The 17,389-nt window shown below is 31.7% G+C and overlaps 1 protein-coding gene across 1 annotated transcript; it reads left to right on the top strand.

The window, feature by feature from the left end:
- The first annotated feature begins 8,516 nt into the window (after positions 1 to 8,516).
- On the top strand, positions 8,517 to 17,039 carry LOC125831350 (aminoaldehyde dehydrogenase 2). Its single transcript, XM_049510548.1, has 15 exons — positions 8,517 to 8,759; positions 8,985 to 9,118; positions 10,021 to 10,101; positions 10,187 to 10,335; positions 11,260 to 11,352; positions 11,433 to 11,556; positions 11,654 to 11,719; positions 11,814 to 11,883; positions 12,292 to 12,368; positions 14,002 to 14,115; positions 15,866 to 15,943; positions 16,029 to 16,180; positions 16,263 to 16,323; positions 16,426 to 16,532; positions 16,802 to 17,039. Exons 1-15 carry the CDS (start codon positions 8,642 to 8,644, stop codon positions 16,893 to 16,895), a joined length of 1,518 nt encoding a protein of 505 aa, XP_049366505.1. The 5' UTR covers positions 8,517 to 8,641; the 3' UTR covers positions 16,896 to 17,039.
- Positions 17,040 to 17,389: the final 350 nt, after the last annotated feature.

Here is a 17,389-nt window from a genome sequence, read left to right as displayed (position 1 = left end):
TTAGACATCCGTTTAGGCCCCAAATTTGAGGACCCATTTTTTTAGTAATAGTAGAATTATTATAAGTCCATTTTAACAAACAAACAAAAAAAAATGTATTGTGTCTTTCATTTTAATTGTTTTTTTAACTTTGTTTCAAAACATTATAGAATGTTTCTTTCATTTTTGTCAACCTTTAAATTTAACTTTCACATGACATGTTTAAGATCACAACATTAAAAAATATTTTGATATATATATTTAGTTTAAAACAATAGAAAAAATTAAAAAAAATTCACTAAAAAGAAAAGAAATAACTTTGCATCTCAAAAATGAAAGTAAATAAATAAAAGTTAGCTTCCAATTTATCTTTGGCTTTAGGGCCACTAATTAGCTTGAGTAGACGGTGACAAAAATGAAAGAAATTTCCAATAAATCTCTTGAACTTGGAACAATTGACTTATTTTTTAATTATAAAAAAGAATCTAACAATTCACTTATTTGAAGGAAGAATCGTGATGTATTTCAACCTTTTACTTAATGATAAACTTAACTAATCATTTTGTCCATGATTCAATTAAGCTGGCTAGCTTTGTTGGAAGACTTGACTAGAGATTAAAATAAATAGAGAAATTGTACAGAATTCCTCCGAACAACGTCATTGGACGAAATGTCTGTATCCTTTTTTAACTCAAATTATAGTCTGACAAATTCAAATTTAACTCAATAATTCCAAGATCTTTCTAAATTTTTTAAAAAATAATCTCGTTCAATGCACCATCTTTAATATTATTTTATGTAGTCATTTAGCAAAAATGTCAAATGAATGAAAAAATAAGAAAGGAAATTTAATAGGAAAGATTCATACGTGACTGTGCCTGCAGATTGTATACATTCATTCGGCCAAAAAAAACGTGGGTTTTGTGGATAAGTTTGTTACAGTCCATAAAACCACATCGTCATCATACTACATTCTAGCTTCTCTGTTGCTGACTAGCTCCATCCTCTGTCTATTTACCATACTATCCCAACATAATTGCATCATATTTATTCATATCTTATAGATAAATTTATGTACTTTCTCAAGTTGGCAAGGAGAAAATTGTACTTTCAATAGATAATTAATTAATTTATAATACTCCTTGACTTTATCTACTTATAGAATACATCCCTACTTTCCTATAGGCTGTTAACTCCAATATTATTAAATTAACTCTCTTTTCTCCCAAAGTTTCTCATTACTTGTAGACCTCTTCCTGTTATTACTCTCCACATCTTTTGATCAAAACAAGAAGACATGTCGAGGAAAAGTGCATATGACAATTCATGGGCTGATCAATGGGATTACAATAGAGAATCATATACCAAAGAGACCAAAAAAGGTCATTTCTCCGCTGTCGGCGTCGGAGTGGCAAAGAAAGTGGGAGAAAAAACAAAGGCAGTGGCTTCAACTAGCATGAAGAAGATGAAAGAAGGTACTTCATCTGGATTTCAGTGGATCAAAGAAAAGTGCCAAAAAACTGCCCAAAAGAACTGATCATTTTGATTTTTTATTTGTGCACACGTTACCAGAGACTAGTATCTTTTTTTCTTTCAGTTGAGTTCCATATATTTGATTATTTGCATCATCTGTACATGATTGATGATACATAGATTTCATTCATACGGAGACTATATATTCATTTTACTTGCATGTATTGGTGGTTTAAAATAAATTTGAGATGATTTATTGTTAACAATTTTTTTCATTCTTTTCTGATTGGATTAATGACTATTACGAAGGAAGACTGATTCTTCTTCAATAATCGAAAAAATAGAGGGCTATATCTTTTTGAAGAAATTAAAGATTTAATATCAGTATGATCTTATTGTAGGTGTTTACTTATTATTTTTTGTATATAAGTATATATAATTCTAACTTAAAGTAATAGGTTCAATTGAAGTTAAAAGTTCTTAATCGATTAGGGAGACTTACACACGTATCATGATTCATGAACTATAAGGTTATTCTCGAGATTCGCTCCGTTTTTAAACAGATTTGTCCATTAATAATGAAGATCACATTGATGAGAATGTTTCAATAACAATAAGACAATCAAGCTACCTGCGCTCATGTCTCTTCTTATTGTTCACATGTTAACAATGCTTCTTTTTTTATCTTTCTAGTTTCCATGAAATAAATTTAAAAAACAATCCTTTTTTTTTATCTTTCTAGTTCCATCAAATCATAAATTTTAAAAAGAGAGACAAGAAAGAAAATTGGAGAATCCGATCTATCACTTGAAGAAGTAGTTTAAAATGTTTAATTTTTTTTTTTTCCTAATGTTTACAATGAGATTCATGTAAGTTATACAATTCACAGACTTAAAATACTAACAGGGACTTTCTTGCAATTTACTTTGTGTGTGCTAATCGATCATGTTTTCTTACTGAGTTGTTCATTAGGCCCAAATTGATAAACAGTTTGTCACGATATTGTCAAATGGGCTTTACTCAAACAAAACTGTATCGCCCATTTCGTCACTTTTTACTCACTATTTGAATTTTGAATTATTTCAGATTATAAGTGAATTTTTGTCTCTCAAAATTGTTCTTTTTAAATTTTATTTTTCAGAACTTTTAAGTAAAAATAAAATAAAATTGAAAATGGCCCTGACCGTGAAAAAAATAAACTTAAAAAACTAAATAACATTTTGATATATTCATGTATCAAATTTATGACCATACGACTCAAAGATTATTTTTTTTAATTCTAAATTACAGATAAACAAATTAAAACTATGAATTATTACAAAAAGGCCTTTTTCCGTGGCACCGTCCAGGTCATGATGTGAAAGCTGGAAAGTGATGGCAAATTAGCTAGAAGCTTCCGTCACGATTTTCCTTTATTTGTTGGTCCATTAAAGCTACACTATCTTTCCTTTTTGTCTCTTTATTTAATTTAATTTCTTTGTTTCAATTAATTTGTTTTAGTTTTTTAATTTAATCTTTTTTTAAAAAAATGTGTATACTCTTTAATTATAATTTTCATTTTTTTCCCATTTCTAGTCTATTCATGCTAAGAAATTGAAATACTGGTTTTGCCAAAAAAAAAAAGTTTCCCCGTTTCAGCATTTGCCATAAGGACCATCTTCTTAATAAATACACTAAAAAAAAGGAGAAAAATTCATAAATAGCAAATATAATAGACATAATAAGGCTCTATAGCTATAGTTTTGATAATTGCGCTATATAGTTATAATTTTATTTGCTATGAAGGCTGCGGTTTGTATATTTTTGTCCGTTTATATATTTCGCTTACGAATATACAAATAGAGTAAGTATATACAAATTATGTATTTATACATTAAGAAATTTTCCAGAACTCCATTTGTATATTTCGTTTGTCAATATACAAACAAGGTAATTTTATTATGAATTTTTCATAAATCATATACAAATAGCTAGGGTAAACATAGACAAACTTTTGAATTTATACAATCATAAACCTAATTATACAAATTCTAGATTTATACAAATTAGACGAATTATATAAATCAGGTGAATAACAAGAATTGAATAAACTAGTATAGGTTAAATTATAGCTATTGTACATAATATAAGTTAAATATTTGTTATTCGTATAATTTTCCAAAAAAGAATCTTATTAAACACTATATGATCAGAGTATTATTCGGAATATAATGAATACCATAAGATGACAGATTTAGCTTCCCCAAATCAATTATTAATTATACTACTATTAGCTTGAATATTGATGCTACTCACGTGTCGACCTACCAAGTCGATATATTTATTTTCTCTCATTTAGAGTATAGTATATCACACATAATTACTTGGAATATTTTCTTCACGTGGTTGTTGGTACATGCGTCTCTATCATCGTCAAATCACTCATCTCGTTAAAGATACGATTCAATTCTGGCCACGTAAGTTGAGCTATCAATAAAAAGACAAGAATCATAGTCAGGTCTAATATGATTTTATTATTAAGATATATGGAAATTAAATAATTACCTAAATTATTAAAGATTTATTTTTATTTGAACATTAAATAATCAAAATTATTTATTTTCAATATTTGAATGTATAATTATTTATTTGTTTGTAAATATAATAAATATATGATTAAATAAAATTAATTCAATAATAGGAACTATATAAATTTAATAAAATAAAATTATTATTTAATAAAAAAATGAAATATTTATGTTCGCTAGTGATGATTGAGATGATTTGTACGGTGACATAGTGATAATGGTTGATGTTAGTGGCTAGTAATAGTGATAATGAAGGTAGTTGGTGTTGTAGCAACTGTCATGATTGTGATGGTTGATAGTGATGATATCTGGAGAATGTAAGGTGTCAGACGATGTATTTGTGATAGTTGACTGCAGTGTTAGTTGTGATGGTAGAGTTGATTGGTAGTAGCGATTGACCATAATGTGGTAGTGATTGATAGTGGCATGATGGAGGTGGCGGCAACGGTAGTAGCAATGATGACAATGGTCAAAGGTGGTGGTGATTGGTGAGACGATAATAATAGTTGGCAATGGTGATAGTAATTGTGACTTGTGATGAAACCAGTAATTGTTGATGTATCAGTGGTGAATATTATCCCAAAAAAATATCTTTTAATAATATTTATGCTTTATTCAAAATTATAATAATTAAAACTTATTCAGATCAATTAAATACTTAAATTTTAATAAAATGTATTAATAGCTACTTTGCAAACAAATAAATAAGGCTGGAAAGTCACATCCAAATAATTATAATTTATAAAGCGAGTACTAGTAATTAGAGAGACGAAGTGAAGATTTTTTATTTATAAATCTATTACTATTATATATGTAAAAGATTTTGTTGATTATTCATTAACTTAATAGTCTTTTTAAATTTAAAATCGATAGAAGAAGATTTCGAAAGATAAGGAAATCAGCAAGATCACCCAGAAAGATCATTGAGATTATATATTAATACAAACAATCACATATAACTAACCCACATGTAAAGTAGGAAAAGGTGATGGAAAGTGGAGAAAGAAAATATAAAAAGGATTTTTTTTTCTTTTGTGAAGTTAGAATTAGATAGTATATTCTACCTAGGAGATGAGAGTATTTTATTTAAAATTTAGGAAGATGGAAAAAAAACACGTTTGAAACTTAAAATTTATGGTCACACTTTTTGGATTAAAAACTAAATAAAATGCATAATCTAACATTAGTGTTTGGTCATATAATTTATAATTATTTGATAAATATATTTGGTAAGCATCCCAAGTTTTCAAGTTTTAGTATTTAAATTTTTTAAAAATCACCCCAAACTTTTATACTTATTTTATAAAAACATTCATCATTTATAATTTTGGACTAAATTTCATCCCTAGTTTATAGCACAAAATTTATAACGTTATATTCATATTTTATACAATTTTATCCGAGCTTGCTCTTCTGAGTCACTTCCAATTACAAGTACTAATAGTAGTTTTTCGTATACAAATAACCAATCAATGGCACTTTTTTTTCTTTTTTCAAATTCATATTAATTATGTTCGATGTCATAACTTTTCATAAAACATTTTCATTATAAAATAATAATACAAATTTATGAATTTTTTTAATAATTTTTAAAATATATGGATATAAATTATATTTTTATAAAAAAAATCGAATATTTCTACCAACACAATTTATGACCAAACAGTAAAACATTACTTAAGAATAATTTGTCAAAATATTTAAAAATCTACTACCAAACACTCAATAGATTAAAGTTTATTATACAGTAGAACAAAACAACATAGGCGCCTAGCAAAGTTACAACAAGAAAAAAGACACGTTTTCCTAATTTTGTAGAGAATAGAGTTGTTGGAGAGTTCCAATATAAAGGCGACATATTCGAACTGACTATTGTCGCCCAAACGCTACTTAGACTTACCATAACAAGTTTTCATATGGACAAGTTAAAGACTATCTCATTGGAAAATTATCTGATTGAATGATTAAATATTTATAATATGCAATTTCAACTTACGGAAGATATGACTTTAGACATGAGGTTATGAAAGACACAAATTAAGATAGATTAGTTGTAAGTAGTAGTTATAATATTGCTTTGGTAGTTACTTGTTCTTTAATTTCTATTACCATTCGTTGTTTTTTGTACTTCGATTATTATTTTATTTTGTTGTAGTTTTCTACCATATTAGAGTACTACTTATTGTTTTGTTACTATGTAACTGGTACTTTTTGTATTTACTAGTTTCACGGCACGTGCGTTGCACGTGTGTATTGTATATATAGACTATAGTATTCAATGCTGTAAAATAGAATTAATATTACTAAATTAAAGTTTTTTAGTAAATAATTATAATTGAAAGAACATAGGACAAGTGCTTTTAAGTAATTAATACAAATTGTTATAGAGTTACTTGTATTTTGAGATCAAAATGACCAAATATCATTGAAGCATTTCAAAATACATTCAAAGTTTAAATATGGGGAGAAAGTGACATTTCTTTATTAGTGTTTTTACTTCACTCAATTTTTTAAGCAAATCTAACCAACAATTTTTTTTAAAAAGTATCAATACAAAAAATGTCACAAATAGCCTTTCCTCATGAGGTTGTGAACATAAATGATGGACACCATTTAAGTACATTTTTTCTCTTAAATATTCATACTTGAAATGTAGTATGTGCATGACACTAATAAGGATTACCATAAATATTTCAATGTTTTATGTTTATACGCAATCTATCTTTTACAAAATATTATTACTCAACTAATTCTTGAGTAAGACTATCATATATAGAGAAGTAATTTTTCCATTTGATTGAAATCACATTATAAGTAAAAGCTAAAATCTATTTTTGAAATAATGAACTTTATATCCAAACTAATAATTTAATGGACTATGTTGATGCCCGTTGTTTTACCAAAATTAGAAAGAAACTCTTTCGTGAGGTAAGAGAATAAAAAATGAAAAAATAAAGAAGAAATATCATACCCAAATCATGTGACTATTTTCATTGAAGCATTTCAAAATACATTCAAAGTTTAAATGTGGGGAGAAAGTGACATTTCTTTATTAGTGTTTTTACTTCACTCAATTTTGTAAGCAAATATAACCAACAAAATTTTTAAAAAATATCAATACAAAAAATGTCACCAATAGTCTTTCCTGATGAGGTTATGAACATAAATGATGGACACCATTTAAGTACAATTTTTCTCTTAAATATTCATACCATTTTAGACCATAAAATACCAGGTGAAAAGAACCTGCAATGTAGTATGTGCATGACACTAATAAGGATCACCATAAATATTTCAATATTTTATCTTTATACGCAATCTATCTTTTACATTATTAGTACTTAATACTTGAGTAAGACTATCATATACAAAGAGGTAATTTTTCCATTTGATTGAAATCATATTATAAGTAAAAGCTAAAATCTATTTTTGAAATAGTGGATTTTATATCCAAACTAATAATTCAATGGACTATGTTGATGCCCGTTGTTTTACAAAAATTAGAAAGAAACTCCTTTGTGAGGATAAGAGAATAAAAATGAAAAAATAAAGAAGAAATATTGTACCCAAATCATGTTACTTTTTTCATATTTGTTTATTATTATTGTCTTTTCCACAACTTTTCGTTATTGCTAACTCATGAACATCGTAAGAAAAACTACGAGTGTGAATTGTTGAATGATTTGCTATAATTTGTTCAACAACTCTTTCTTATGTGATACATGAATTTCGTTGAATTTTGAACTTAATCAAGCAAATAACCCTTGAGATTGTTTAAGAAGAAAAAGACTACAAAACTTAAAAAAATTGTAGTTTAAAAGTGAGAGAAACTCCTCTATTTATAGCTAACAAATAGTAGTATGAATAGTCACAACTCATCGAAAATGTCACAACCCATCAAAAAAGTCGCAAACTTTTGGAAAAGTCACAACTCTTTGAAAAAATCACAACCCTTTAATGTGAAAAGGCATCTATTTTTAATATAACAAAAATAATTAAACTAATAAATAAAATAATTTGAGTATTTTTAATTGGGGGTATTATAGTAATTCAACATTCAAGTTTGAGAGTTCCGGCTTTTAAGGTAGTATAATAATTTAAGGTAGTATAGATATAGATGTTACTTTTCTCTAGACGATTTTGGATAAAAAAAATTTGAGCAAAGGATGTATCGTAAAACCTCTCTACATGACTACCTCTGAGGTAGATGTAAGGTTTGCAAACATTATATCCTTTTCATATTTCACTGTTTGAGACTGTGTATCATATTGCGTATGTTATTGTTGTAAATATTTTTTTTTTAAAAATATGTAAATAGATTTATATTAAGCACATTGATACTAAATTATTATTTTCAAGAAATGATCTTTTTCACCTACTTTTACCACCTTGCCCACAAGGTCGAGTGTAGATGCGCGTGTGAGCGCAGCGAGTGGCCGGATTATATGACAGTCCCTTGAGAAGCGACGTGGACAGCCTATCTAGTGGGGTTTTTTTTTTTCTTATCAAATTCTTTAGCTATAAAGCAGGAATCAGCACTCCATTTTTTTAACTCATATCAGTAGCATTTAGCACACTTTCACAAAATACTGAAAGTGAAGTGATCAAGTGTAGAGAGAGCCATGGCAATTCCTAATATACGGATCCCTTGTCGGCAGTTGTTCATCGACGGTGAATGGAGAGAACCCCTCAAGAAGAACCGGTTACCCATCATCAATCCAGCCAACGAAGAAATTATCGGTATTTGAAATTTTATAGGTTTAATTTCAAAGTTCTCTTGCAATTTAGTGGAAAAGTTTTGAAATTATCTTAAAAGTTGTGAAGATCTGTGAGTGTTAATGGTTGCAAGTAGAATATGTTTTACAATAACCTTCAAATTATCTTCCTAGTAATCTTATCTTGTAAATTAATGAACTCTTGTTTGATCCGATTGTATTTTTTTTTTTAATCTTCTTGGATTTTCAGGGTATATTCCGGCAGCTACAGAGGAGGATGTAGATATTGCCGTCAAAGCTGCACGGAGTGCGCTTCGTCGGGATGACTGGGGTTCTACTACTGGAGCACAGCGTGCCAAGTATCTTCGTGCTATTGCTGCTAAGGTTAGTGTGTTCAGTTTGGTAATTTTTCCATATCGTTATTTGGTGGACCACCTAGCAGGTTTGACTTTCAGGTTTAGTAACTTAGGGATGCTTGGGTGGAATTTCTCATCAGAGAATTATCTTTTGTTGACTTGCATTTTCTTGATTGCTTATTAGCCTAAGGAAGTGTTAATTTCCTTATCTTACAAGACTAGACGATAGTGTTATCTTGTGAGATCAGTTAACCAGATATTTGTATATAGGCCTACAGTCACATCAAGAAAGCTCGAACTGTACTTTATCAAAAAAAAAAAAAAGATCCCTCAAATTGTGTCCTGCAGCAAATTGAATAACACCTGCAAAGATTATTCTGTTTGAATAATGATAAATTATTTCTCTTCTAATTACGATAATGCCAGTTTTCGCTACTTTTCACCTTTGACTCTGAACATCATGACTTCCATGGTTGTGAAACACAGTAGTAGATAGCAGATCAAGTTTGATTAGATTATGTTGTAGTGTACTTACAGCTGCTGCGTCTATTTAGTACTCCCTCTGTCCCAATTTATGTGACACTTTTCGTTTTTTGAGAGTCAAATAGTTTAACTTTGACCGGACATTTGCATATGAAATCTTCAAATTTTTTGAAATGAAATTTATATATTTGTAAACTACATAAAAAGTACTATAAGTCACAATAGTTAATAATTCAAAATGTTAAAAGGATCAATGAAAAACTTACGGTCAAAGATAGACTTGTTTGAATCTCGAAATGCGAAAAGTGCCACATAAAATGGGACGGAGGGAGTATTTACCTTGATTCTTGGTGTTTGAGTGTCAGCCCGATATTGATATTATTACTATTCATGGTTATTCGTTTATGCTTTAAATGGTTCAGTTGCTATTGTTTACATTTACTGTAGGTACTGGAGAAAAAGCCTGAACTAGCTACACTTGAGACGATTGATAATGGAAAACCCTGGTTCGAGGCTGCCTCGGATATAGTACGTTCTTGCTTAATGGGATAAACATAATTTTATTTATTGCAAAATTCTTCATTCTACTTATGTGCTCTTTCTTATCTTCCAGGATGATGTCGTAGCGTGTTTTGAGTACTATGCAGATCTCGCTGAAGCTTTGGATTCAAAAAAGAAGACTGAAGTTAAACTTCATTTGGATTCATTCAAGACCCATGTTTTAAGAGAACCTCTTGGTGTTGTGGGGTTGATTACTCCATGGTACACCACTTACTGTTAATGATTTATGCTCTTCTTATCTCTTTCAACCCACTTTGAAATATGGTATTCTTCTTTTTTCCAACCAAGATGATATTATTTATAGATGACCAACTTCGGCATCTTACATGCAGCTACTGTATATGTGGCCGCTCTATTTGTTTATGTGCTATTAGGAAAAGGAAAGACTGTTCTAATGAGCTAAACTTTGAGCTTTATGATTAATTAAGATAGCCTCTTGAACTTCCAAAAGTTAGAGAAACGAAAATAGTTTGCAAGTGTAGTTCATTAAACTAGTTATTGACTAGTTCAGCGGTGTCATTAATTGACAAAGTTGGATGCCATCCTAACACGAATGTCGGGAATGATAATCAAGTGGACTTGTGAGAACTTTATTTATTGGATAGTGACAACATACACATTTCAAGCTCTGCAAAAGGTGAAATGTCATTGAGATGAAAGCCTTAGGAACTCTGATTTCTAGGAATCTAAGTTTTTTAGACGCCTTCAAAAAAGTCTAGAGAAATTAGATGAAAAAGTAGGAAGAGACTCGAGGGGGTGTAGGACAATTGTAGAGTTCCTCCCGAATATTTCTTTGTTTGTTGACCTCAAACAAATTGCATCTTCAAGGCAATCAGGAATACTTGTGGAAGTCAAGAGGGGTGTTGACAAACCAGGGGTGGGGGACAGTCTTCAAGAGATTATTTTTTTCTCTTTTCTTATTTTTACCACTCACTCTGGTAAGTGGACAAACCGCTGCATTTGCAGTTTGAAAGATTCCTAAAAAGATTAGCATTTTTTGTTTATGAGTTAGGGAGATCTGAAATCAATCTCTTGGAGCATTGTAAATTTCATTGGATTTTTTGTGTTTCGTATGAGAGAAAAGATTTAGATGGTTGATTTATGAGCTTTTGTTTCATAATGAAGGAATTATCCTCTTTTGATGACCACATGGAAAGTCGCTCCTGCCCTAGCTGCTGGTTGTGCAGCAATACTTAAGCCATCAGAACTAGCATCTATGTGAGTCCTTATCTTTTTTTCTTCATTATCCTTATTAATGTCCATATCATTTACATCTTTACTCATTTTTTCAACTTCAGTACCTCTTTGGAGTTGGGTGAAATCTGTAGAGAGGTGGGTCTTCCTCCTGGTGCCCTTAGCATACTAACGGGATTGGGACACGAAGCTGGTTCTCCTTTGGTATCACATCCTGATGTTGACAAGGTTTGCTTTGTTTCTTTTGGGTGTATATGTGCTTGCCTAAATTTAATACTATGTAATTTCATTTGATGAATGCATTTTTACTTCTTTGGGTGAGCAGATTGCATTTACAGGAAGTGGCCCAACAGGGGTCAAGATCATGACTGCTGCAGCTCAACTTGTTAAAGTACGTTCACATCTGAATAATCATTTAGGTTCCTATTGGCAAAACTGATATGCTGGTGGATTCAGCACACTAAGCCTCTGTATGTCATTTGCAGCCAGTTACTCTTGAGCTTGGTGGAAAAAGTCCAATAGTTGTGTTTGATGACATTCATGACCTTGATATAGGTTTGCTCCTTTAGTCCTATATGACAACTCCCTTCTAATGTAATATTATCTATTCCTGACATATCTGGAATTTCCTATCACATACTTAAGAAAATTGATAATTTTGGAAAAGGATGAACTTCATCATTTCAATGTTCTTATATTTCGGAGGAACATTATCAATATAAAAAAGAAGGAAAAGAAAGAATAGGGAAAAGCCAGCTATTGAAATTTAACAGGTGACTAGCACATTACAAATCAATGCGCTAACCTCCGAGTTATGTGTAAATGTGTAATAATTGCCTAAACTGTTGGAATACGAGTCTTAATATTACTTTCTGTGCCCTCATGCATTTCATAGTCACCTTTGTGCTGCATTTAAGAAATTAATATAGCTCTTGAGCTTAAGTGTCCTCATTGTCTACACAGCTGTTGAGTGGACTCTTTTTGGCTGCTTTTGGACAAATGGTCAAATTTGCAGTGCAACATCACGTCTTATAATACAGGTAACTAGCTTAAATATTGGAGAAGGCCCATGTATTTAGTTAGTTTTCAGTTTTATGGTTATCTTGGTTCTCTGACTCCACACTGTTTACCACTATCTAGAAAATACTGAATATACTATTGGCAACCAGCAATTCCTTAAGAATACAAGACGATTGTGGGGGTATGAGTATCTTAAGGAGCAGATAATTAGTTTTTCTCATAACACTATATCAAGGTCGCTCTGTTTTTTTTCTGGTTGTTCGTAATGAAGTTTCTTCAGGTTTATGCTTATGTGAAACTCGATTGCTCCTTAGTTTGGTAGTTCACTGATGGTACCTGAGCCAAACATAATATCAGTTGGTGAAAATTCCATGCACATCATCTCAACTCAGCTTGAAGGCTGAAGGTCCATGATGATGATGCCATAATACTTCATGTTAGTGATGAAATATCTAAATAGTTCATAGCGCACACACTTCTTATATCATATTCAAGTCTTCTTTCAGTGTAACAGGAACATCACTGCAAACCTATTTGTCGTAGTGAGGTAGGGTCATGTTGAGGAAAGACACTCACATATCTTACTTGGATTTAGATAACCGCTTGATTCATGGAATAATTTAGTTTACTTTATTGTTGTCGACAAGATTTCACAATATGTGGAGAGCCATTCCAGATAGTGTGGAGCGAGAATATTTCTCATTTCTTTGAATAGAAGAGGCTCAAATAACAAAAGAGAGATACGTCTGTCTTATATTTAATTGGTTACTAAGAGAAGAATTAAGATAAGTAGTACCAAGAAAATGGATCAACTAATTCCTTATCTCTTTATCCTTAAGAATAGGATGAACGACCCACAAACAGTGAGTGTCCTACCAGAATTCTTGAAAGTTGGAACAGAAAGGGGATCATCCTAATTCCTAATGGCTGACTGAGCACAATGTGCATCTAATACTATACCTTGATACACCAGACAATACTTTATCAATGAGAAGGCTAAACCATCCTGCTTCCTTTTTCTTATGCTACAAGATTAGATTGTGAAATTTAGTCCCCATTTGGACATCAGTTAGCTTGACCTTAGAAAATGTAAATTTTCTTAACTGAAAACCAAGGGCTCTGAAAAAGGTAAATGTTAGAATTCAGAAATTGCTGAAGAAAAAAATAAAAAGAAAGAAAACGAAAGGCAAGGCCTTTTCTGCTCAGTTTACTTTCCTTATAAAAAAACAAAAGACATGGTCTTCGGAGAAGGTTTTTTGGTTCTTAAATAGCAAGTAGATCAGTTTCAGATGGCCTTTTTAAGAAAAGAGTAGGCCTTTTTAATAAGATCCTTGTATATAGTTGTTACTGATTTACTATTCGTTGCATGTTTCTCCCCACCGCTGTTTTTTCGTTTTTTTACTGCTTTGATTTTCTTGAGCCGAGGGTCTTTCGGAAACAGCCTCTCTACTTCGTAAAGGTAGTGGTAAGGACTACGTACACTCTACCCTCCCCAGACCCCACTTTGTGGGATTTCACTGGGTATGTTGTTGTTGTTGCCGCCTTATTATAACACTGAAAACAATACTATTACAAAGTCCCTTTGATGCTATCGCCCTTTCTAATATTGTCAAACACTAGAGCTCTTTGTGAAAACAAATTATGAATTTGCAGGAAACAATTGCTCCACAATTTTTGGCCAGGCTTCTTGAGTGGACAAAAAACATTAAAATCTCAGATCCCTTGGAAGAAGACTGCAAACTTGGTCCTGTCATTAGTCGTGGACAGGTAAAGACGTTCTGGCATTAAACTAGTAGAAGATACTCTGCTTTAACTGTATTACAAAGTGCTTCTTGGAGACAATGTTGTGTGTTTCCTTAAATAGATGCAACTGTAGCTCATGAAGCGAATGATTCATGGGCAAAATTTATGTTTGTTCCCTGCTTAAGGCGACTTATGTGCGCAAGTGTCCTCTGGATTAGATATAGTGAACATGATAAGTTTGGGGGATATGGAACATAAAGTCACAACAGGCTGTTTAAACAATTTGTAGTTTGAAAATTGCCAAATAGCTATCCCGTGGTCTTTTTTCTGGTGTAGTATCACTAGTTGTGGTGCAGAAGAGAAAAAATAACCAGTCTGCATGGATGATGTTGCAAAAATAGCCGTCGAAATGGGTTGATTTGGACATAGTTTCACAAGGCCAAGAAATTTGCCTTTAAGAGGACAGTGGATGAATTTAAGAAATATATCTCTGATGAAAAATAAACAAATTCTTAAAGATTTTAGTTGTACTGGTGAGACAAATCTTCTGGCTGAAACTTTGGTGTTCGCTACTTCCTTTATTCAGTGATCATATTTAAATGTTGCGAGAACATAAAGTGTTCTCCTTGTTTAATGTCACCTCTAGTGTATCTTGTTAACTTCACCTCTAATTTATCAAGATGCTAGGGACTTCTGTCTGAGAAATTACGAATGCTTCCTCTTTAAACTTTTATACTCCCTCTGTTTCAAAAAGAATGACCTCCTTTCCTTTTTAGTCTCTTTCAAAAAGAATGACCTTTTTCTTTTTTTGGTAACATTTTAATTTCAGCATTCCATGTGGCATGTTTAAGGCCACCAGATTAAAGGGCAATTTTGTACATTTGATATAACTTTAATTTAGGACCACAAGATTCAAAAGTCTTCTTTATTTTCTTAAACTCCGTGCCAAGTCATACTAGGTCATTCTTTATGAAACGGAGGGAGTAGTTAATACTGTTAATTTGAAGTTCAATTCACACCCTTGTTACTTATCCTATTCATACCAAATAAATCTGATTAGTTCTGTCCATAATTGCACAACTTTGGGTTAGAAAACTTAGATGCTTGGTGTATATTACATCCAAAGTTCTTGGTAAACCTTAACATTAGAAAGTAATGGGTACCGCCAATATTAATGGTGGTCAATGCTGTATAATATTCATCTGCTTTCCCTAGTTAGTCAATGTTATTATTAAAGAACTATTGATGTGAGATATCATTTCTTTCAGAACTATTAGAACTTAATCTTTGATGTAAGAATGGAAATACCGAGAATTCATGTTACTTGCTAAAATAAAGAGATAATAATTCATGTATTTCAAAAAGCTAATTGGTCTTGTTGTCCAAAATTTTGTCAATTAAACATCTGCTAAGGGAAGGGAAGTTTCTTTAACAGCACCCTGAAGTAAATAGGAGGTTGACTTAAATCTTAAAAGGAATTTGAGGAGAAATCATAATGCAATCGACATGGGAAGGTCTGTGTAGTTGTTGTGAAAAAGCTCAAAAATAGGGAAAGAAATGATCATAATTCACATCAGTTTAGAATTCTTTGAAGATACTGGAACTTTCTTATCACTGGGCAAAGCAACAACATTTAAAAATGACATGGATATTGGCTTTCAATTTGTGTCTAGTTTGTTTCTTTTCTTGTTATCATGTTTATCTGCTGGTTTCTTTTTCCGTCTAAGCAGACGTATGGGCAATTCTTATATGCTAACTGTTTGTTTTAACTCAGTATGAGAAGGTCTTGAAGTTCATCTCTACAGCCAAAGATGAAGGTGCAACCATTCTTTATGGTGGCGACCGTCCTGAGGTAAGAAACACTTCTGGGTGGAAGTATGCAGGTGCTGTATTTATCACTATGTTGGAACGTGACTTGATTCTTCACTGGATTTCAGCACTTAAAGAAAGGATATTACATTCAACCAACAATCATAACTGATGTTGATACGTCCATGGAAATCTGGAATGAGGAGGTATTTGGACCTGTTCTTTGTGTCAAAACATTTAAAACTGAAGAGGAAGCCATTGAACTAGCAAATGATACCAAGTGAGTTGGCTAGACTTGAGATTTATGATTCTATTATTTCACAAACATTCCTTTTTCTTATTTACATTTTTTTCTTTGTTAGGTATGGTTTGGGTGCTGCTATTTTGTCAAAAGATCTTGAAAGATGTGAACGTTTCACAAAGGTGAGAGTAGTTCCTCAATTGCGAAAAACATCTTTTATCCATGCCCAAAGGCACTGCTTCTTGCAAAACCAGGGATGACCTCTTATTAATTGGACTTTGCAGGCTTTTCAGTCGGGGGTTGTCTGGATCAACTGCTCGCAGCCATGCTTTTGGCAACCACCATGGGGGGGTAAGAAGCGTAGTGGTTTTGGACGTGAGCTTGGGGAATGGTAAGCACTCATTGGTTGATTTTAGTACCATCTTGAATAACATCTAAGTGACTTAGCAATTACCTCACTTTCCCTTCATCCATCTTGTTTCTTTCTGCTACCTAAAATTCTCTTTCTGGAATTGGCTATGTTGTGTAAAAGCAACCCAGTAACCAGTATAAAGGGAAAAACTGTGGTTGTATTACCACACTTAGAAGAGTATTTAGATGGGGAATCTGGCAAGTTGTACAGCTGATTAGTGATATTTTGCTCTTTCTTCTTTCTCGCAGGAGTCTAGAGAACTACCTAAACATTAAACAGGTGACTCAGTATGTGACTCCGGACGAACCATGGGCTTTTTACAAGTCTCCTTCAAAGCTGTGAAACTTTCAAGTGGTCAAGGATTATGTGAATGATGAAGAACCAGAGATGAAACTTGATCTGATGTAGAACTAGCGTCGGTTGTTGTTATCAAGTCTAATAAATCTGTTTGAAGGGACAAGATGTGGACTACTTTTATTTTACTGATATTGCGTTCCTCTTCTGTTTATTTCGTCTTTAAGAGCAAAGTGTCAATCCTGGATTCATCATATTCACTAATTCCACGTTACTTGCAGCATTCCATGGGAGAAAAGGGTTAGCAAGTAATATTAACTAACATCAATTCATTTAATGCAATGAACCCATCACTCCACAAAGGGGAAATAGCATGGGATGGATAAACAAAAGCCACCAATGAAAAGTTGGATAAAAGTGACTTAATGATTTGGATTAATCTAAAGATTTTGTGAGTTGCCATTTTGGGTTAGTAAAACATGAAAAGGGTTAAACCACAAAAAAATGATTGGAATTATATGCAAGCTAATTACATGGTTGTA

Source organism: Solanum verrucosum, unplaced genomic scaffold (assembly GCF_900185275.1).
Source record: "Solanum verrucosum unplaced genomic scaffold, falcon-dt-bn FXZP01000049.1, whole genome shotgun sequence".
NCBI lineage: Eukaryota > Viridiplantae > Streptophyta > Magnoliopsida > Solanales > Solanaceae > Solanum > Solanum verrucosum.
The sequence above is the reverse complement of the archived record's forward strand: the minus strand, read 5'-3'. Positions and strand labels throughout refer to the sequence as shown.

What these genes read in the sequence shown, in the direction of transcription:
- LOC125831350 (XM_049510548.1), top strand. Translation starts at nt 8,642, where the DNA reads ATGGCAATTCCTAATATACGGATCCCTTGTCGGCAGTTGTTCATCGAC. An exon ending in TCGAGGCTGCCTCGGATATA is followed by an intron (nt 10,102 to 10,186) that starts GTACGTTCTTGC and finishes CTTATCTTCCAG; the next exon opens with GATGATGTCGTAGCGTGTTT. An exon ending in CATCACGTCTTATAATACAG is followed by an intron (nt 12,369 to 14,001) that starts GTAACTAGCTTA and finishes ATGAATTTGCAG; the next exon opens with GAAACAATTGCTCCACAATT.